General features: G+C 36.8%; 1 protein-coding gene across 1 annotated transcript in view; it reads left to right on the forward strand.

Annotated features, from left to right (window-relative positions):
* Nucleotides 1-23,054, forward strand: part of LOC127380806 (lipoxygenase homology domain-containing protein 1-like) — a 141,586-nt gene that overhangs the window by 49,803 nt on the left and 68,729 nt on the right. Inside the window, exons 12-19 of the mRNA XM_051610288.1 lie at nt 3,010-3,164; nt 3,804-3,882; nt 6,899-6,980; nt 9,107-9,162; nt 9,314-9,346; nt 15,164-15,333; nt 20,797-21,016; nt 22,350-22,504. Of these exons, the coding sequence (XP_051466248.1) occupies nt 3,010-3,164; nt 3,804-3,882; nt 6,899-6,980; nt 9,107-9,162; nt 9,314-9,346; nt 15,164-15,333; nt 20,797-21,016; nt 22,350-22,504 (950 nt within the window). The remainder of the gene's footprint in view (nt 1-3,009; nt 3,165-3,803; nt 3,883-6,898; nt 6,981-9,106; nt 9,163-9,313; nt 9,347-15,163; nt 15,334-20,796; nt 21,017-22,349; nt 22,505-23,054) is intronic.

Here is a 23,054-nt window from a genome sequence, read left to right on the forward strand (position 1 = left end):
GGCCATTATCATCCCTCTGGTTACCACAGAGATGCACAGCGTTACAAAGGGAGCTGTCATTTATTTATCTGCTAATATCTTTGTGTTGTGTTATAATTATCTCTTGTGCTGTTCTGGTGTGTCCTGTACTTAATCTATTTGGTTTGATCTCCCTCCAGAAATGAAAGAACTTGTTGGTATTTTCTTCTTGTAATCACTTATTGTTAAAGGGCTTCTCCAAAAGAAGCCTTGAATATGCTTTAAAACTTAAATGTTGAAGTTATCATTATGGAAATTATTTGTAGGTTTAAGTAATAAAGATACCAATCATGCCAATCTTTATATAAAAGCAGTCACAACATGAACATTCTATATCCTTTCCTTAGCTGCCTGAGATGTTTTGCTTTTTCAAAACTGGGAATGTAAGTAATACGGTAAAATCATGGAGAAGACTTCATGTTGATATATCTCCACTTTTACTAATTCCCAGTGCCTTATTCCATGTGTAGTCCAGCCTTATTATTCAAATGGCTGGTCAAAAATGAATATAGTTGTTTACCCTTCTTTTGGAAATGTGACCTCTCTCCTTCCGTGCTCTGAAACTATTTGCCCCTTCCTGATCGGTGTGACTCTTTGTTTTGTTTCATTTATGTTTCCTTTCCTATTTTGCTGTCACCCCTTATCCTCTGTTCTTTGAATAGTTTCTTCTTTGGCTTATATTCTCCTGTTGCTAATCTTCACACAGTTATGATTATACTAAAAGTTATGATATAAAATGTCGTTTGGATTTATAGCTTAATTATGCTAATTATGAGATCAATTTATCTTTGTTGCTTGCCATCCGTCTCTGCCACTTAGTTTAACATTATGTTTTTATGTTAAAAGACCTTGAAACTAATTTTTATAAGGCTCTGTCAAACGTGTGTGCATTACTGAGATCAATTTTATGTCACAAATCTTGGTACACTAATGCATGGATGTAACAGCTGCAGTGAATGCTTGGAGTTACAGAAAATATTAAGACTGATCAAGGGACACCGCTCATACTTTGAGTCACAGTTGTAATAGTGACAGTTAGAAGCACTGTCTTTGTCAGTTTAAGATAATTTTATATAGATTAAAGAAATATTCTAATTTAGTTAAGCATACAGTCTATCCATAAACATTTCCTCCCTAACTTTCAATATCTGTGGAGCTATTTTTTCCTTTTAATGATTTGCAGTGTTATTTTATTACTTCACCACTGGGAATCAGAAATAGTAGCTTTTCTTTGATGGTGGTGGATGACACAATGCTTGAGTTTTATAAGCTGCCTTGGGGTCCAGTGAATTAAAAATTTAAGGAAATGTCAGGTTCTACAAGGTCTTTGGTGGTAAAAAAGTAATAGTATTTTAATATTTTTTTTTGTAGAATATGGCCCAGTTTCAAGCGTTTTGTTATGATTTTCTATTTTTATCTTAGTTCCTTCTTAAAAGTAGTGTTTGTGTTTGTTAGGGCTTTTGCTACCTCTTTTCACTCCCAAGAACTGTTAAAATTACCCATTAGTGAAGTAATAATCTCCTCTGTGATACTACATAGCAGCAGAAATGGCCAGCAGGGATTAGAATAGAAACACTGACTGGAAAAATTACCATTAAGATGTAAACAGGAAATTTAAAAAAAAAGTTTAATAAGAAAAAATGAAATTAAACATAAAAGTATGTGATTACTGCAAATATTTTTAAAGAAGTTTGCATAGCTGGAGAACTATTAAGATAATAGTAGTGTGATGCAAAATATGCTAATATGGTAACTGAATTATATTCCAGAATTCTTTGAAGATAAGTGCATATTTTTTGTGTATAAAACTTTGGTCTAGACTTGAAGGAGAGGCATTCAAAAGTTGTAAATATATTTTGGCAGAGAGCTGTTTTTAAAAGTGTTTGCAACCACTAGTGATAAATGTTGAAACCTTCCAAAACAAGTTGAGTTTTCATAAGTTTTTATAAATGAGAGAGCCCATTCATCCACTTGCCCACAGCTGTATGTGGGGTGAAAATCTAAAACCCCTAGGATTAATGATCGCTCTGAAAGGAAGGTTAGCCACCCACAATATCTGAGGTTGGAAATGCCTTGATACCAGTGAAATACAACTACTGTTTGAAACCATGACTAGGCATAGTTAGGTGGTCTCCAGGTAACTTGCCAAGAAAGACTGCAAATTAGGTCCTGAAATAATGAATAATCAAAAGGGACTGCTTACAGCTCTGGAGCCCTCAACACAGGAAAGACATCGACCTGCTGGAGAGGGTCCAGAGGAGGGCCATGAAGATGATTAAAGGGCTGGAGCACCTCTGCTATGAAGACAGGCTGAGAGAGTTGGGGCTGTTCAGCCTGGAGAAGAGAAGGCTCTGGGGAGACCTTATAGCAGTCTTCCAGTACCTGGAGGGCCTACAAGAAAGCTGGGGAGGGGTTTTTCACCAGAGAGGGCACTGATAGGACAAGGGGTAATGGTTTTAAGCTGAAAGAGGGGAGATTTAGGTTAGAAATCAGGAAGAAATTCTCCATGAGGGTAGTAAGGTTCTGGAACAGGTTGCCCAGGGAGGCTGTGGAAGCCCCCTCCCTGGAGGTGTTTAAAGCCAGGTTGGATGAGGCTTGTGCAGCCTGGTCTAGTGTGAGGTGTCTCTGCTCACAGCAGGGAGGTTGGAACCTGATGATCTTTAAGGCCCCTTCCTTTAACCGTTCTATGATTCTATGATTCTGTGATTCTATGAATAAAATGGAGCACTAGGGAACATGTGCTTGATGGGCTGCTTTGCTGAGCAATATACAGCTATACTCAGCATAATGTTTTGGGGTTTTTTTAAGCTTAGTATTTTCCTATTTTCGTGCAGAGAATAAGAAGATTTGAACCTGGAAGTGGCAAATGCAGCGATAGCTGTTTCTACTTCCAAACTTGAAAGTTGGTACAGTCTTCTGGCAAAATACTAATGGGAAAGCTTTTGAATCGTGCAAACTACATGGATAATCTCAACATTTTTCTTCTTCTAGTGTTGGTGTACGAGGTCCATGTATACACGGGTGCTAAACTTGGTGCTGAAACAGATTCTAATGTTTATATAAACCTCATTGGGACAAGAGGAGATGCTGGTAAAAGGAAGCTCCACAGATCTAAGAATAATAATGTAAAATTTCGACATGGACAGGTGAAGTAAAAACAACACTACTTATGATCAATAAGAGTAAATTGTGCCTAGCATACTGTTCTTCAACAAGTGTAAATATCCTTTTATTTACAAGTTTTATTCAGGCAGTTTGCCATTTTCTATTCTATTTTCTTTATTCAAAATTCCTTACATAATCATATCTATGAATTATTTTTATCTGCTGGATCAACCATTTACTAAGAACATTGCACAGCAGCATTTGAGTACTCTTGCTTATTTATATTGTGCATATAGATAAAATGGGGAAAAGATCTTTTTGTTTGGTTCTCCTGAACAGATCACTGTAAAATTTGGAATAAAGTTCTAAATCCATATTCCCATATATGTTTTCCAGTCTCAGTGATGTGGATAGAGCTAGAAAATAAAGTACAGAGATGACCAAATAATTCTTTGCAACTGATCCTTGCGTAGTACCAAATAAATTGAGTGCTGTTTCTGTGGAGTAATTTGAAAGTGTTATTCACGTTAGAAGACTTTAAAAGATACAGAGCAACAAGGACTAATATAAGACACCTATGTTCATTCTGCAAAAATGAAAGAGAAAAATAGGCTATTCTATACTGCTAAAGCAATAGCTGTGTTCAAGACTTTTATAATTTCCCTTGTGTGGTTTCACAGATGGATATTTTCTGTATAAAGGCTGTCTCTCTGGGAGACTTGGAGAAAGTTCTGATTAGCCATGATGGAGCTGGTCCAGGTAGGATTTAACTTCCTAGAGACCAATCTGATTTCAAGTCCTTTTTAAACAGAATGCACTTTATTTATATTCCATCCTTCATACAAAATGTGACAGAAGGTCTAGCAGTGATAAAAAGTCTTCCTGCAGACTAGCCACTGTGATGGGATGGTGAGAAACGGTGGTAATTGACAGCAAAAAGAAAATGAGTTTAATGTAAAATACTGTCTTTCTACTCTTTGTTTTCAAGTGCATTTATAAGAAAGCACTATTTGCAAACAGAAAACTCATGAAAGCATTGCTTATGCAAGTGAGACAGCCCTTCATCAGACAAAGAGTGAAGACTGGTCAGAATAGAATTAAAGATATTCAACTCCTACTTTACCACCAAATAAATTTTAAGTAGCTATACCATAGTGTCCTTGCTGCTTTGGCAACTGTAAAAGATTTGGTTATTTCTTGAATCTGTGCAAGGCAATGTGGAGTTGTTCCAGTGACTGACATTGCATTCAACTTGTAGGTTTTTTCAGAAAACCTACAGAGAGAATTCTGAGATGATCCAAATTTTTGTCACAGGCTCTTGAGATGTGCATCTCTGGAATGGTGTAAATGAAGAGAAATCTAGCATTTAAAAGCACCAAAGATGTAAATACTTCAGATATATTTGCACATTAGTGACTATGAAGAAGCCAAGAGAAGGATTTTTAAAGCAGTTCGGGGCCACACTGATACTAGATGAGAAAAGCACTTGTACCATACTCTGTTCTGAAATGGCCTCAAGCAACATCCATCTTGCTGGCTGTCTCTGCTGTCTAAGGTTCTGAGCAGACCTGTGACTATTACAGAAGTAGGCTTATTAGTGCAGCCTTCTTACAGGATGTAAACTTGATTCTTTTATCGTTGTAGTTGTCTAGAGTTTGCTCCCTTCAGCACTATGAGCAATTGCATATCTGAGAGTTTCAAATCCTAGTAGGCCAAGACACAACACAGAAGGCAGTGTGGTGGAGCCTACCTTCACTCTATCCCCCAGGACACCATACCATGCTCTGTTCCCTCATCTCTCCCTTAGTAGGAAAAGCATTATAAATCTTCACCCAGACTGAGCTGGTTTTTGACAACGGAGCTTAAAATCTATGGGTTTGGGGGATTGTTTAAACAGGACAATGGATTGAGTTCTATGTATAACAGATTTTTGCCTCAATAATTGAGACAATTGTTCATTGTACTCAGCAAAGACAGATCTCACAGACCTCTATTAAACTGTTTCCAAAACTAGCTCCAGATAAGCCTGGCCTGAGGTGACTAGGGTGGTTCAGAGCTGGAAAAGGATAGTGAGCTGAGACAGAGGCCATCTGGAGACCCAGTTTTTCAGGGATTGAGAGGGAGTGAAAAAGCTTCCTTTAGAGTTGAGGCTGCCCTTTTTGATATTCAAATCACTTGCCTGAGTGATAGGGCAGAATATCCTTAGACTTGATTTGGAGACTGTCTTCAAAGGATCATGGAACTTATGCTTTCTTTGGGGCTACTAGACTTCAGGGCTTAGATCTTCTTCCACAGCCACTGTGAAAGAAGAAATAAAAGACATTTTCTTCTAGGCAGGGTTTTGGCATTGTTCAGCTGTAAGTCATGTATGGTTGTATCTTATGATAAGATACATCTGGATGATGTATCTTATTTGCTGAAAGAACCTTCTCCTCCATAGAAACCTTCCATATATATCTGTATATTTGCACGGCTGAGGTATAGGAGTTTGACAGGAGAAGCTTGCAGAGTGTCCTAGTGTGCCCTGGGCCTGAAGTCTTGAAGGGGAAATGCCATTCTGCTCCATCCACTGCTTGTGCAAGCCATTCCTATGGGACAGAGACTGCTGCCTTCTAGGGACTTCCAGACTCAAGTGTAGCCAGAAAGGCAGAGCATGAGAATAAATAAGGCAGTTGTCTGCTTCTGACCCAAACATCCCTCTTGCTCTTTTGCTACAATGTGCTGATAAATACTGGTATAATTTAGGCAAAACCTAGTAAGCAATATGACAACTTGTGAGTGGTGCAGGCACAGTGAGAGCAGGGTATCTGAAAAGGGCTTTGCTGTAGAACCATGTCAGTCACCAGGATGGTTATTGGATGTGATCTAAGAGATCAGCTTGGATGTGGCAGTGGTTACTGCTGCTAGGGAGAGGATGAGTTCAGTAGCCTGACACAAGTGAGTCTGCACAGCTCCATACCCTCTGGTCCCACTGGTAGGAAGGCACACAAACACATTTTTGAAACACATATATGTATGCACATGGCCAGCCATGCAAATCAACACAGTCAAGAAGGAACTCATCACTCACCCAAACACAAACAGCACCAATGACCTTATCCTGTTACCCTGTCCAGCTGATCAGAATGACAGTCCATCAACAGCAAATATATACATATATTTATATAGTATGAAGGAATGAAGGCCTCTGCTAGCTGGCCTTAGACACTCTAACCAGTCACTGGCCCTGGATCCTTAGATCCTCAGTTTTCCCAGTTACTGGCATCTGGACATATAAAGCTCTTCCAAAGCTGCAGCCCCACTCCACTTGCAAATGAGAGCAGCAGTCTTAATGATTTGTTAATTATATGTGATAGTGAGATCACTCACAGAGGACCAACATTTCCAGCTTTCACAAAGATCTGTTAACTACACAAAAAGATTAGTCCCAACGTCTTTGTGCTTGATCACCAAGAATCAAAAGATGTAGGCTGGGATGTGAATGGTGTTGGCAGTTCACACATGTGTATGCATGTACTTGTCTCCAAGGGAAAAAACCCAGCCCTCTTAAAATTAAAACAGAGTAAGGAAGGGAAGAATTAACACAGTAGCTCTTGTGAGACACACAGAGTAATAGAGCTTTCATTCTGTTAATATGTCTTATCTATTTAGCTGAGCTCTGTCTTAATATGACCTGTATTTCTGCTGGTAAAAGATAATATGGAATTTTTTTCTTTGTATTTATTCCCCAAAATTGCATTCTTTCACATGATAAACTTTCGTGATTTCAACACAGGCAATGGATGGTTCCTGGATAAGATTGTGATCAAACATAAAGAAGGAAAGGAGGCTCGGGAGGTTTTATTTCCTTGTAACAGGTATGCTGTTCATGGAGAAAAATAATTTGTTACACTGCCAGCAACCTAAGAAAAAAAAGCTGCAGAAAAGGCATGTGCACACATGCTAGATATATAAGCAATAAGTTTTTCGACATACAAAGGATGCAAAATGTTGTAACTAAAGACAAAGAAGGAAGTTGCTCTATTGGTGTGGGAGGGAGTTACAGCCTAATGCCCAAACCCAAATGTTGCATTAGAGCAAAGGTTGGACTGGTCTTTCTTTAATCAAAATTATACAGAGATAACATGAAAATAAATAAGCTTTCAGTGTTCAATCTTTTAATAAATAATGTATATCAAGATCTAGCTGTACTGATTTTGGTCAGATTGTCTTTCTTAGTGGTTGAAAACTTCATATACATGCTGGAAATCTTTGGAAAAACCTTTAACTTTTCTCTTAAAGGAGAGGTACAACACTTCCTTTCATTTTGTTAGTTTGTCTTACTAGGTGTAGAATTTTGCTGCCATGGGCAAAATTGGAAAATGTTTGATTCTCTCAGTTCTAACAATTATCAAACACCTATTTTTCCAAATATTTTTATTACGTGAGGTAACTGCAGCCTGAACTTTTAGCAGTCATTGAGTTGAATCATATGGCTATAATAAAAAAGAAGACATAAACTAAGACAAGAGATGAAAGTACAGACTTTTGTGTTATTTCTATATTAATATATTTAATACAATAGAAATAATTTGAGGAATCGTAGTTTAGATCCAGCTTATTATATTCTGTAATATGTGGTATCTGGGATTTATAAGTTTGGATTACTAGGCTGAAATAGTTTCTATGTTATTTTGGGAACTGTGTCTTAAAATCTTGAAAAGCTTTAGGGGTTCAGTACAGTCAGCTCTCATCCTCTAGGAATCCTACCTGCTAGTGTTTCAGTTTGCAAGGTTCCTGGAAATTACTAGCTAAAAACCATTTACGAAGCATTTACTCCTCTCAGAACTATTATTTCAATGATCAGGTCTGTTATTTAGTTTTTCTTTCTGGCTATTAGGCGTTTTAATTGGTTTAGTGTGCATTAAAGAGAGTTATTGGAAAAGTAGATGAATGCAAGAATGGTTTCTTTAATTACAAGGAAATTTTATGAGACTTCTCTAAAGGGAGGACACTTAATGAAGACACTTGGGTTCTCTATAAAACTGTCAAAAAAAAAAAGCTCTTAGTAAAAGACTGAAGACTTAATATATAGAACTAGAGGAGTCCTGTAGTCCTGTCACTGCCTGCGGTGTAAATGTGCTGCCAGTGTGTCCAAGTTTATATTCTATTTTTAGAAACTGATAGTGATCTTTTGTTTCATAGGAGGGAATGAGGAAAAAGCTCAAAAAAGTTAATGAAGATATTTATTGCAACATTAGTTAAAATACAGTGGAGTTCAAGCTTCATGTACATGAGATTTATTTATAGAGTTTCATTATACAAAATAAGTGAAATATATTATGGACCCCTGGGTTTAAACAAATGCAACATCAACATGCAGCAAATAGAACAGAAGTGAGCCCATAGTTATTCGTTTTTAAATAAGTGAGGTTGTTGAAAGCTGTGAAGTGTTAATATACCGGTGAGCAAGATGAACTGAAGGAGTATGGATTTTTGTTTACAGTGAAATGATGTTGCAGGAAGCTCCTTAAATCCATCAGTATAAAAGAAAAGGGAAGTTTAAAAAGTTCAGTTCCTCGGTGCAGATCTACAGAAGCTTTAGAAACTTCCACAACTGCAGGGGTTATGGATAATTTTAAGTATGATATATATAACTAACTTCTGCAGATTATATAACCCCTCCAGAGAACCATGTAGTCTCTGATCCTGTAAATACTTTGTGTTTCATATAAAGTGCTCCATACAGTCCTATAGTATTTCAAATAGTTATCATGAAAATTCCTATTTGCCTGGAGCAGAGTGAGCCAAATTCTCCTAACATGAATAAGGCCAACTATGATGAATGTTTTAAAGAAAATGAAATCTAGGAAGTAGTTTCAGGTCATAACTTGGTAAAAAGGTATTTAAAAAGTACTGTTGGAGAGGGAAGATAACTGTGAGATCATTTGTAATATACTGATAATAGTTATTAATCTTCTTATTTTTGTTTTTGCAATGAAAGATGGTTAGATGAGTATCAAGATGATGGGAAGACTGAGAGGGAGCTAACTGCTGATAGTAAGTATTTTGTTAAAGAAAATTTGTGCTATAACAATATGTTATATACTTAATGCCAACTTATTACTGAAGAACACTTCTGAATAAGACCGTAACTTAAAAAAAGTGATAATAAAGCTTATTCACATATTTTTTTCTGTTCATGTTTTAGAGGATGGCAATTCAAAGAAGGCATTCCTTAAAGGTAAGAGTTGTTTTTGACACCCTTGTTTTTGCTGTCTGGATTTAATCTGCAAACCAGTATTAAGTGATAAATATTTGAGCAAGTGACCTCATTGTATATGTAAACTATCAACTGCAAGAGAAAATTAAGACATATCAGCTGACAGTGGTCTACAGAAAGGAATATGCCTTTATTAGTAGCTGAGAAAAACATGCTTCTCATTTCTGATTTTCTTCATATTTCTACTATTCTGTTCTGAAATCAGCCAGGAATTCCTCTGAGAAGAGATTCAGGTGTTGTTTTGTTTATCCCAATGTCACTTTCATTTAATACATTGGGACAGGTCCCCTAGCAAACATCATCAAGTTGAAAAATGTGTTGTGAAGTGTCAGTGGAAGTATTTTCAGGTCAAAATCCATCAGGGTATTCCTGAAGCAGCCAGAAATAAAGCAGGCTTAACCTCCAGATCTGTTACTGAACCTAAATGTAGTATATACATTCAGTTGGCTAAATCTGCTTGAATTAGTAAAAAGATTTTAATAAAAAACTAACCACTGAGTCTATTTTATACCTACAAAGACAGCCTGATCACTGTAGTACTAATACCTCCTAAGTGTCTAAAATTTGATACCATCTTTGTGTTTCTCCCTGACATGAAAAGAAAGAAACTAACACATGTATCTTTATGATCATTTAACTGTGAAATGCATATTCTGTGTTACTGTGTCCGAGAATGGTATGGAAGGAACAAAAATACTAACGTTTACATTTGGCTCTGGAAACAGTGACTTGACTTCTATAGGATGAGTCCTGATCTCTCAATCTAATTCCAGTTTCAGTGGAAATTAAACAATTTGCCTTCAATCAAACAGTTTAGCCAACACCTTTATTGTTGCATGGTAACATAAGTTTGACAAGAGGAGATTGATTAGCTCAGGAAAGTAAAGGCTTTCCCACAGAGAACTTTGATTTTCACCACAGTGACTTGGAGTTGTCTTTTGCATTCTGGTAAGTGCACAGTCCAGAGATGCAGCCATAATACTTATTTCACCATATGTTCAGAAAATAGGTTGTATTTTACTACTCATCTAAGTTTTTTTCTAGTGCAGCTTCATTCTTTATTGTGCTATAATAAGCAGGCACAGATGCACAGACTGCTGAGAGCCTGTGCGTGTCAAGAGGGTTTAGATACCATATAGGGTATGAGGAGGAGCGGCTTGTTCCGAATCAGTTTGTGAAACATCACACTGTCAAGACATCCAGGAGGACCCCAAGAGTGTGTGATGGTTTCTTAGGTTGAGATTGGATGTTCTGAATAACAGAGGTATAAAGCAGAAGAACATTTTTTTAGGAACTGTTCTAATTAGCTATGCATTGGCTTAGCTTGATTTGCTCTTTAGCCATCTTTTCCTTACCCAGGAACTCATTCCCGTGAGGAACCAAGATGGGTGAGAGACTGTGCTTTTATGCCTTACATAAAAAAGATGATGAGCAGGACAAATCTCAGGATTGTTCACAATTTAGTTTGTCTTGTTCTACTGGTTATCTCACAGACCTTGCATGTGAAAAATACTGAGTTTCGAAGAAGTGTAACAATCACAAGAGTTTTGGAAAGTTGTCTTGTACTCTGTTATGTGTTGATCCATTATGACACAGTACCAGGGTTAGAATTGATGAGAAAAAATTTCAGAGATGAAGAGTTTTGGAAGAAAAAGTAATTGCCTTAAATTCTCCCAGAAGCTGTAGCAGAGATTCCACATAGTAGAGCAGATATTAGTGATAAGCAGTACCATGCACAGTGGAAGCAAAAACTTTCCATATAATATACGTGTGCCGGATAAGAGGCAAGCAGTGTTGATTTTAAGGGCACAATGCTTTAGTTATTAATGTGGTCATATTCTATATAAGCTGCATTCTGCAAGTGGGATTCAGGGAAAGTACGAAAAACTTGATCAGCATAATTCAGTGGTGTTTGGTTATTTTTCAAATAAAATAAATACATTTAGGTAAGGTTATAATAAATGTTACAAAACAACACAGTAAGCGACCCCACAGGTCAGAAATCTTGTTCCCTTTGGATGAAGCTAGTAAGATGTCCAACCACTTAACCAAAGAAGAGAGTTTGAAAATCACCATTGCTAAGCAGGTTGCTTGAAGGTTCTCAGTCCTCCTTCAGGAAGGCTGGCTTTGTGCCAGCTTTAATGAAGCATAAATCCCAGATCCCTGTGAATTCTGCTGCCGGCTGTGGATTGTGCCAAAATGCAGTATGCTCATATCAAGTTTCCCAGAAACCTTTGTACATCTGTAGATTATGGAGAGGTTCTGGAAAATCAAGCATAGGTACAGACTTATTTGTATTCTCTTGATTCCACTTTGTATGTTTGATAGAAGAGAAAAAGACAAAAGGGGTTGCCTTGGTAGTGAGCGTGGATAGCTGCTCTCAGCAAGGAGATTTTACTACTTCTACCATCTATTTTATCTTTTCCTTTTCTGCCTCAATCTAAGTGGAGTATCATAATGGAACGTAGTAAAAGATTTTCACCCTGTGAAAGGAGACAAGACACAGTATGTTCCAATGTTGTGGACACCACAGTCAGTTAAAAGGAGCTGGGTTCCTGTAATGTGGTTCCTGTAGGGTGCTCTGTGGTATTTTGTACTTTTGTGGGCGGTGCATGATGTTGTTAAACGTTAATGAACTGCAGTTCATCAGGGAGTAGATATTTCTAGGTTGTCTCTTCTTATTGTGCAAAGTTGTTAGTATTAAGACATATAGAAAATTCATAAGAAAAGAGAAAATATGCAGTAAATTATTCCATGAGTTCCTTTGTTTTTAGATTATTCTCTACATTTGCTAATGTGGTAACAATAATCACAGAATTCCCAAATTATACATGGATTTGTCATATTTCTAAAAAGCAATGACAGTTTCTATTGCCAGATGGAGGCTGAATTTCCAGTGAAAATAAAATAAGCAGACTGACTGCTCTGTCTTAAGACAACGCAAATTCCTACAATCTACTTCTACAAGGAAGTAAGCAACCTGCTCCTACATCTAGAGAAGTGTGAATACCATTGTAGGTTTAAAAAAACCCAGACACCAGAGTAAAGGAAAAGGAATAATGTACTGTGAAAACAATGGTGGCAATCTTCTAAAAACATATAAATTATTCATACTTTAAAAGCAGAAAAAAAACACCTTTCCTTTTTCAGTTTTCTAAATTATATTACAAAATACTGAGTTTGTGTTTTACTTTGCCCAGTCTGCTATGTGCAGAAGTCATTGGAGGTTTGATTTTCACAGTTTTGCTGCAAGGTTTTGAACTCATGGCAAAAACACCTTCTGGACAGGAAAGGTCCTCTGCTTCTAATATATCTCTGGATACATCCCTGTCATGCGAAATCAGATCTTTGGTTATATTATTTTAGGAATGAAATAATTCTGAGGGGTTTTTTTGTTGTTGTTTGGGTTTTTTATGTTTTTATTGATGGTTTTCTTTTTTCAGAAATCTGTTTCCACATTTTAGCAGTTGGCATACTAATGAATCAAATAAAATAGTTACAGATTGATACATAAGCTAAAGGTTCAATAATATACTAACACACTAGTCACTCTGAGAGGAAGCTAACTCTATTCAGAAGTATCAGGGGAAAAGTCTCTTTTTTAATGTGGCCACGCATATGCAACACAGAAGACAACATAGTCAAGTTCAGCTATTTGATTTTCAGAGCTTAGTTAGGACTTCCGAATATCTTGAATAGAGATGTAGAAACCACTGAATACAATGTAGCATCAATATCCTCTTTGCTGTAGCTGTCTAACTGAATACAATATATTAGACAAGATATATATATTTTTTCTCATTCTGGCATGAGCAGGTTATATGAATTTGCTGACCTGATAGGAAATGCAGTCAGTCTGAGTTAGCTCGGTTACCAAGTTTTAGAAGCATTAAAAGTAAATGAGAGAGAACAAACAGTTGCAAATGCTGAGGCCTTAAATCTGTTAATGATTGATGTATTTTCTGGAAAACTCCCAACTGGTGTCTTGGCCTTTCTTCTGAAATAGTAATTAAAAACACAATCATGGTTATTAATTAAAAGAAATCATCTTGCCTGAAATACCTTCTCTAAACATGCTGCCTCTTTGAGCAGGGAACAGACAGTTATGCATCCATGATTTCTCTTAACTTGGGACTTGCTCTCTCCTGAGGCAAAGGAATATTAGAGAGAGAAAAAAAAATAGCTCACCTGGCAAACACAGTAATCCAAAATTATCTTAATTTCTCCTCTGCTGTGTTCCTGGGACTGCCTTCAAAATGAGGTATGGCTGGAGAGGATAAGAAGTTCAGGACTGTGTTGGGAGTCTTTGTAAAAACGTGAATCTGCTCATAAACCCTTGGAGTGCTCAGGAACAACAGAAGCTCAAATGATGCTTGACTTCAGCAAGTGACACCCTGAAGGGTACCACATGCCGACCTGGCACAAGCAGATAAAATTTAAGGCTGGCACATATATCAAACAACAAGTTCATTAGGCAAAGCATGGATCTTCCACATACTACATCTGACTCATTCCTGGAAATGACCTCAAAAAAGAGTTCAGATGGAAGGATCCTTTCAGCTAATGTGTTACTCAACAGACTAACTGTGAGATGGGTATTTGCCTGCTGGTTTGTAGCTGAGGCCAGAAGAGTCATGGAACAGTCAAATGTAAAGCAGAAAAAGCTTCTGTAACAAGGGAGAAACCAGAATTAGCTAAAGAAAACAGGGGGGAAATCATCAACCAAGAAAAACAGATCAGGTTTTCACCCAATCTCCGTCTTCCAGCAGCTGGAGGAAAACAAAAGGCATGAAAAAAAAACCAAAAAACTGCACTGTAAGAAAAAAAATAACATCCTATTTATTTCAGAATTAAATTGCTCTAAAATTTATTTTGTCAGCACATTGCATTGTGGGTTTACACACAATCACAAGGAGAACAGTAGTTCTTCTTTATATTAATACCATTAGCAAATTATCGTATTATCAAAGTACTGGTCACAGTCTAAACAGAGGCTTTGTATTTCCTTCCACTGTTAAGTTCCTTTTGCCATACTGGATTAAGTGCATCAGAGGAATATTCACATTTGAGCAGTTAAGTAACTTTCTTATCTATACCATCCATCTAAATATTTTTTCCACACTTGGAATGGTTTTCTGTAGCTTCTTGGCTATAGTATAGGCTTCAAACATTGTTATGAGTACAGATCACCAACTCAAAAGAATTTCTGAAAAGCCTAAGCCATGAGCTGAGTTCACTGCAAACACTTGTTTGGAATTCCCTAACTTTTGCTTCAAACTAGTGAATGATCTGATCTGACAAAGGAGCAGAGTGAACATACCAAATCAGGTTAGAAAAGTCTGAGAAAATAAGTGTACGTTTCATTGTTTAACTAGCTGTCTATTAGCCGCCAGATCTTACAAATGGATCACTTAGAAGTCTCTAAAAATGTTAGTTTTCTTTTTCATGTTCCATATGAATAATGTAAGAATGGAAATAAAATTAATTACTGCAATTAAAACAACTATTTTGTTATAAAAGATGAAAAAACATAGCCAAATATTCCTTTTCCTGCTTCCTTGGTGTCAATATCTGCTTACATGCCCACTTCAACAGTTGTCTTAAGTTTATCAAGTCTTATGTAATCTACAATTGTCTTCAAGAGAATGAACGTCTATTTTTATAAAATGTGATATAAGTTCATAGTAATCTCTAAAATCTTTGTATCAATAATAATAAAAATGAAACCATTAAATCTGCCATTGATACTGAAAATGTGATTTTTTTGTTGTTGTTTAGGAAAACAGTGGAGAGTGCAGATTAAAACAGATGGAGATTCCCCAGAGCCACAGGAGTGTAAAAGGACCCTTGTGATTTATGGCTCAAAGGGCAAAAGTGATGAGCTTCTGCTTTCTCCACAAACCCCGGGATATGTGTGCTTTCTACCCAGAGCAACAGATGAATTCATCGTAAGTCATAAACATACGGTACTATATAGGGTTTTTCTTGTTATTCCTCTCCAGTCAAAAAAAAAAATATATATGGAATGTTAGTTTTGCTGGTACAGATAAAGTAATTATTTACAAAGATGGAATGATATAACTTGAGATTTTGGCACATCATCTGATGGCAGTCCTGTTATACTATAGCCAGTTGCAGTGTTCTCTTTGAATTTTCAATGTATGTATCGTGGAGAAAAATGGTTCCTTTTCGGTAAATTATTGCATTCATCAGCTCATCCTGCATTTATTTTTTTTTTTAATTCTTTGAAGATTTCTAAGTTGCAGTTCATACAAAAGGCAATATACAAATATGTGAGAATGCAGAAGATGAAGGATTGGACAGTATTCCCAGAGGACATATGTGGGCTTTTCCCCCCCCTTTATTTCAGTCTCTGTAAAGCAGTCTCCACTCTTCCCCAAAATAGTTCTGTCTCTCATGCCAGCAGGCAGAGGATTTTTCTGGATAATCATAAATCACAGGCGAATGCATTCGCGCATATCAAAGTGTGATGAACCCTGGAGCAATAGCATATAGATGGCCAGTATTAAAATCATCCCTAACACAGTCCTGAGTACCTGTACACCTGACAGGCATCCTGCTGCTTTGAGAAGATTCGTCCAAGGCATCTTTTTAATGTTCAAATTCTGTCCTGGTTTTCTAGGCTAAGTCACTGCAAATTCTGTTGATTGGCATGAAGTGCAGCTTCTAGCCAGTGAGAAGAGAGAAATAGCTTGCAATTCAAAGCAATTTTATAAAGCTCAGAAATAGTTTTCAATGGCTGCAATAAACATTCTGAAAACAATGGCGAAACTACATTTAGAAAATGTTGTCAAATCTTCATCATAATGACATGATCCAGGCTGAATTTTTAATTTAAATAACAAGCTAAAGCAATTTAGGAACTTTATGGGGAGTAAATGGAAAGATAAATGGCACTTGCTAAAGACAAGAAAGCAGCTGCTTATCAGAAAACAGACAGGAAACACACTGAGCAACAAAAGGAGCTTCCTAAGCCACTGACACAAACTGAAAAGGGCAATAGAGGCAGAATCTCTGTATGGAGCAAGCACACCAGCTGGCTGAATTTTTGGCAAGCGTCATTCCATGAAGCAGACCTCTGCTACATCCAACTTGTTGGCGATTTCCCAAATGGCGCAAATTCATTGTTAAGACTGCCTGATTTCAAAAACTGAGTACCATACTAGGAGAAATTATGTGTCAGTCATATTTGTCCCTTATAGTCTACTAGGCACCCTAATCCTGTATCCATTGCACTAGGCTTCCACCCCAGTGGCTTTCCAGATGCTTGTTTGTACTTTGGCTTGGCTTTGGATTATTGATTATATTTTGCCCTTACCTATTTCTGTCCCTGTTTTTGTTCCTTTGTACGAAGAAGTTAATACTATTTAAGTTAATACTATTTAAGCATTGTTTACCGTGCATGAAATTTTGTCTCTTTGCCACACTGCTTACGATTTTTACAATTTTTGAGACATTCTAAGGAAATCGGGATATTGCATCCAATATAAAGGAGCATTTGGGGATCCACAGATATCTTCATAAATACTTTCACATCTTCTCTAGGTTGTTCAGCTAATAAGCCCAGTTTCTTTTTACTCTCCCTTTCTTTGTTCTTGCTATTTAGGAGAGTGCAGAAGCTTTGCTCGTGCTCTCCCACCATAGCACCAGACTGGGGCATAATCCTGGCCTCACAAGGAGGACAAGCTGTGAATTCAGCTTTCCAAGAAACAGGAGTGAATGAACTTTTAACACATACACACAAACACACCCCGCAAGATCCTGGTCCTAGACAAATGTCCTTAGTAATATGTTGCAGTAAGAAGAACAACGGGTTTTGTGCTATAAGCAGATTTTAAACAGTAAGCTAATTTTTTATCTCAGAAATACATTTATTGCACACTGAGGACAGGAAGGCATGTAAATTCCTGATTTTCCAGGTGCTCTCACACAAATATATGCATAGATGTGTATTGTCTTCAGAATGATCATTTGATCCAAAGTATTTCTAACCTGCTCCTGTGAAAGAACAGGTGTAGTTTAACTCCATATAGCAAGCATAAAGAATAAATTGTCAAAAGAGGTAAAATAGCACCATGTTGTCAAGTACACTTGTTGAGTTTCAGTGGTCTCACTGTAGTATATGTCTGTAGTATAGTGGATAAACTGCTTAAATAAGAATAAATTTAATTAGATCACCTTAGTTCTGATCAAGAAATTGAGAAATAGGTGAATGTGTCGATGTCATTGAATCTGCTGGAAGTTCTAGCATTGGAGAGAGCATGGCAAGAAACTATGCCATCTCCAATGATCAAACACATTGAAAAATATCTGGGAAAATGAAAGTAAACTGGCAGTGCAATAGGAGATGTTTTTTCCTTGATACCCCGTCATGATAGGAATCAATTGTTGATCTCACATGGAATGAGTAAATTTGTAAAGTGTATATATGTATCTTTCTCCCAGTTGTCAGTGTTTCTTGGCTACTTACAGAGTAAGCTTGTCAGAGCATGCCTCTGAAGAATCCTAGTGTATCATACACATTCTGTTATCCACAGAATCATAAAATACAAAGATACATTGACTGACAGGTGGTGGGATTTGGGCCCCTAAAACTACTCTCTAAAGCACTAGCACAGGTAGTATGAAGTGAGCAACAGATCTCTGCAAGTAGGACTGTTTGTAAAAACACAACAAATATGGAATGTGTTTAGTGTTAAGAACTGTGAGTGTGACAGAAAATTTTAGATCACATAATGCAGTACTCCATTGGTTTTTCACAGTATGAGGTGATGCTCCAAACAACAAGTGATAGGGTTGCTGGTATCCCTGACAGAAAGCTGTTCAGCTGAATTTTAGGGTGCTTTGACCACACCCTTTTGACTAGAATAATGAATGCACTTTATTTATTTATTTTTATTTTTGTATAAACAGGGAAGTGATTAAAAATTTAATATAAATATACACAGGAAATTTTGCAAAGCTTTAATTATGCTAGGCATGTTGTATTTGGAGAAGCTCTGTATGAGTCAAAGAGGCAAAGATGTAAAATATTATGAAGCTCTCTAATCATCTTCACCAGTTACCTGTCTCTGAGAGCTTCAAAACCCCAGTGGCTTTGCCCAGTCATGTCATGGAAAAATATTGTGTTGTGTAGTGTATGACAAATTACATCAAACTCAGCTCAGGTTTCAGGTACTGAATATTACATAAAACTGTTCAGAAGACATAAAAGTGGAAAAATAATTATAATAATGAATAAAAAACCTAGATAAAGTGTCCTCTTGCAAAGAATCTGCAAACTTAAAACCAGGATATTCACTGGATATGTACTTTGTGATGGTTTATTTGTCTCTGCTTTGAAGGTCATGTTACATCAATTAATAGGTATCGATGGAGGGAAAAACCAATTATGGGATCAAAGATAGGTTATCATATTCCAGAGGAAAACTTATTGTATTAAATTGCTCAGAAAAGGATTACAAAAATTATGTAATGGCAATGCTCTGTTACAATGATGGAGCTGAACAGAAAAGTTAATAATGGTCAGAACTGTGGGGGAAAACAGCAAACCCATAAAAAAGGGGGAAATATCTAATACACTCCATTGAAAATGATTAGTGGTGTTTAATTCCATGGATCATAGACAGTACGATTAATAGTGCTTGCTGGTTGAAAGGCAGTCATGGAATTAATTGAAATTGTGATTCTGGAAACAAAAGGGAAAGCAGTGGCTTTTTTAAACAGTCTGCCCCCTGTTTTCCTATATATCTCATCTGTGCATTTTCTACAAGGATTATAGCACATGTCTTTAGGAAAATTTAGAAGCAAAGAGAATTGCAGATTTGGGTAGCTGAAGACAACATAAAATGTGAGATACAGCTTGCCCTGTCATATAAAAAAAATCAAGTACTGTAATGTTTGAACTCCAAACCAGAGAGATTTATGGAGCAAGTTGTGCATGGCATTTAGAGTAGCTGCATGACACAGTCATGAGGTCCATCTACTGGAAAGAAAATCTGCAGGCAGTAATTTTACAAGTCAGTAGTTTGGTTCTGAAAGAGCAGAAGCAATTATTTTGTTGTCTGTGAAGGTACTGAACCATAATTTATATGGGTGAAGAACCCACGTGCTTCTCAATGAACCCAAATAATTCCCATTAATTTTAATGAGATATTAATACATATTTTGGGAGAATTAGAATGCACAGTCCACCACTGCATGAATGAAAAACTCTTGATCTACAGTTCTGCCCAGGTGTTTCCCTTTTCATGGCACGATGGTGGAGACTAAGTCAGGAATCTCTGAGCAAGTCTGCTGGTGATGGTGCTGGTCCCAGAGCATGACTGTCTAAGACTTACTTAATTTTCTTACTGTGATGCTACTGGGTGCATAAAGGATTTATTTCCTGGTAGTGGTCACCAAAGCTTATGTAGTGACTGGTCTGGGGGAAAAAATGCAATATGAGAGATGAACAAGGTCACTGGCAAATTCTTCTGGTTTGATCATTCTTAAAAATAATTGTTACCTTTTTAAAATAGTGGTTCTGACTTGTTTAACTTAAAAACCACTTGCCTCTCTGTCCTTTTTGCAGTAACCCAGTAAAAGGCTGCAGCATGCCACATTCTAGTGCTCAGAAGACTTCTGGTGGAGTGGTTAATGTCATGCAGATCATTAGCAGTTTGATCATCCCAGTTCCCACAGCCCTTGGTCAGATGGTTCAACCATATCTCACAGAAGCCCACAGTCAGTAACCAGATACTGACTTTCCCGTGTAAAATATGGGAACAGGGCTGTGCTGTTCTAGAGTTACTTCTGTAGCATTCATGATTTACTTTTATGCAGAAATATCCCTTCACTTTTCCAAAGAATTGGCTGTAATTTCATGTTCTAAATCCAATCACTTTGCAAATGAGAATTTAGTTAAAACTTTCTAAGCTTATGGTAATTATCATTGTTAATACTTCACTTGGCTCCTTGTATTAGAACCTTTCTACAAGGATTATAGCACATGTCTTTAGGAAAATTTAGAACCAAAGAGAATTGCAGATTTGGGTAGCTGAATTAATTGTAAGTTAATGCTTCCCTTATCCAGTAGGCTCTAAGTTTTACATGTTATATTTTGTCTAAAGAACTTAAATGTGCAGTTGTTTCTAATTTTGGCCTTCAATCAACCTAATGAAGGTGAGAGGGAGCTCACAATACTAATAAGGGAACAAAGAAAAATAAGAGAGAGAATCTCACCCATGATCATACCATGAAAGAGAGAGGAAATGATTCCCTCATCACACTTATCTCATTCAGCTTTTCCTCTGATTCATGTTAAGTGTTGAAATTCTATGCTGTTTGGAAAAATCTCTGTAAGTGAACCAGCCTTGACAGTCTGCTCTTCCTCATGGTATTTGTTGCAGGTTGAGACTGGAGATCTGGGAGATGTATACAAGATTCGGGTCAGCTGTGATGATGTGCCAGGTTTTGAGGGTTGGCATTTGAAGTCTTTTCACTTAGAAGAGCTACATACAAAACAAGAATTGAACTTTGACTGCAAGTGCTGGCTCTCTCTTAATAGAGAAGGCACAGAGCTGGTGAAAGAATTCCCTGCAGTCAGTGAGGACCAGGAAACTTTGCCAGGTAAAAATACTGAGAAGATAAAAACAATGTGAACTAGCCTTTTGAAAAGAAATCAATGACACCATTATAATACAGTGCTTTGTCTGAATTTGGTATCTTCAGTGGCTCTGTTGCAACTGTCTTCATATATGCACTGCAAAAATGCTGACCACTTAAGAAATTTTAATTTTCCACTTAAATCACATATTGAATTTCACAGTTGCTGAATCTTCTGTATGATCCTAAGTGGGCAAAACTGAACAGTATAATTATACTTTTTAAAGATAAAGTGCATGTTCAAAGCCATGGAAATTATTTGTAGTAGGCTTAGTGTTGAATTATTTAGCTTATTATAGCTTTAGTTAGCAACGCAAGTACCAAAAGTAATCCTTGTTGTACAAAAAGTTTTTTGTTTGTCCCAAAGGACTAGTTTTTGACATGTGGACACTTTCAGAGAATATTCAGAAATGCATATGTATTTGGAATATGAAGACCTATAGAAGTACCACATTTGTTCAGGGAAGTGGGCAGCTGCACATGAGATAACAATAATTAGAGACATGATTGCTTTTCCAAACTAAGTTCCAGAAGTTCTGGTCCCTGGATGCCTCAGTCCTATTCAAGACCTTAAAAGAAACAACACCATTTTGTTAGTTAAATGTTAACTCAGCAGGACTGTACATTAAAAATGACATTTGAAAAATGTTGGTTATTCTGTTTGTATGAGTACAAATACATATGCAATATAATGATTTGCCTCAGAAGGAAATTCAGTCTGACTGGCAAGTGCTTTTATATAGTAGCACTAGAGGCAGAGTTTTTAGCTCCTGTCATGTGCCTTAAAGTAATAAGAGCATTTTATAAATTTTTATACTTCCATGTAATTTCATGCATCCAGATCGTATGCTACATGTCTGTTATTATAATTTGTATAAAATATACATGATGTCTTATTCTTTCAGCTGTGATAGTTATTATCTGCTGCAGAGATAATTCAGTTTCTAACAGTCCATGAAAGAACTCAGATGAGTTCTCATTTTCCAGATCTTGCACAGTAAAATAGAATTGGGCAGAATTTGTCCATGTATTAGTAGCTCTAAGCTGCAGAAGTCTAAATTGTTCAAGTCCAATTTCCTACAAATTTCTAACAAAATTTATGGACAGTCTTCATTGAACTTAGCATGAGATCAGATTCATAGAGAGTAACCTTGCTATTTCAACCACTGCATAGTAGATGTTTTGGTAGCTGCAGAAATTACCACAAGCAGTAGTCCTACTAAATACTCTGTGATGCTGTTTTATTTTAGGTACACATTGTACTTAATCAGGTTTACTTAATATTTTTTTTTTATAGTCTATAAATATGTTGTCTCTGTACATATCGGTGACCGCTGGGGAGCAGAAACATTTGCCAATGTTTATATCACCCTCTATGGCAAAAGAGGGGACACAGGTGTGAGGAAGCTTCATACATCTTTAGCAAAAGGAAGAATATTTCAAAGGAATAAGGTAATGGTGAAAAAAAATGCTGTCTTAAATGTGTCACTTAAGGCCTGCTCAGAGTACATCTTCCTGCAGATGGGAAAGAATTTAGAAACAGAATTTATCTTCCAGATGTTCACAGTAGATCAATGTCAGTGTTATTTCCTTCTTTCACAATAACATCCCCACATGATAAGGCTCAACTTGGGCACAAAGAAAAAAGATTACTGTGGGGAACCTCTGTGGTCATGCTTCTTACTTCTTCTGTCCCAAATACAGGACAGCACAGCTAGCAGAGAATTAAAAATTAGTGATTCAAAAGAAGTTACAGAAATTGCTGTGAGACTTCTGCAATCAATGATGTTTCTGTAACCACAATCCCACGTGAAACACTAACTCAATGTCTAGTAAGTTCAGACAAGAGACAATATTTCCACTTAGAGAAAAGAATGGAGACAATAAACGTGTTTCTAGATGATTAATAACAATAAAATTACTCTCTTATGCATTGGGCTTTCCCATGAAAAGCTCGCTCACTGAACACTGAAGTCTGAAAAAGCTCATGACCAAAATGTAC

Source organism: Apus apus, chromosome 2 (genome assembly GCF_020740795.1).
Source record: "Apus apus isolate bApuApu2 chromosome 2, bApuApu2.pri.cur, whole genome shotgun sequence".
Classification (NCBI taxonomy): domain Eukaryota; kingdom Metazoa; phylum Chordata; class Aves; order Apodiformes; family Apodidae; genus Apus; species Apus apus.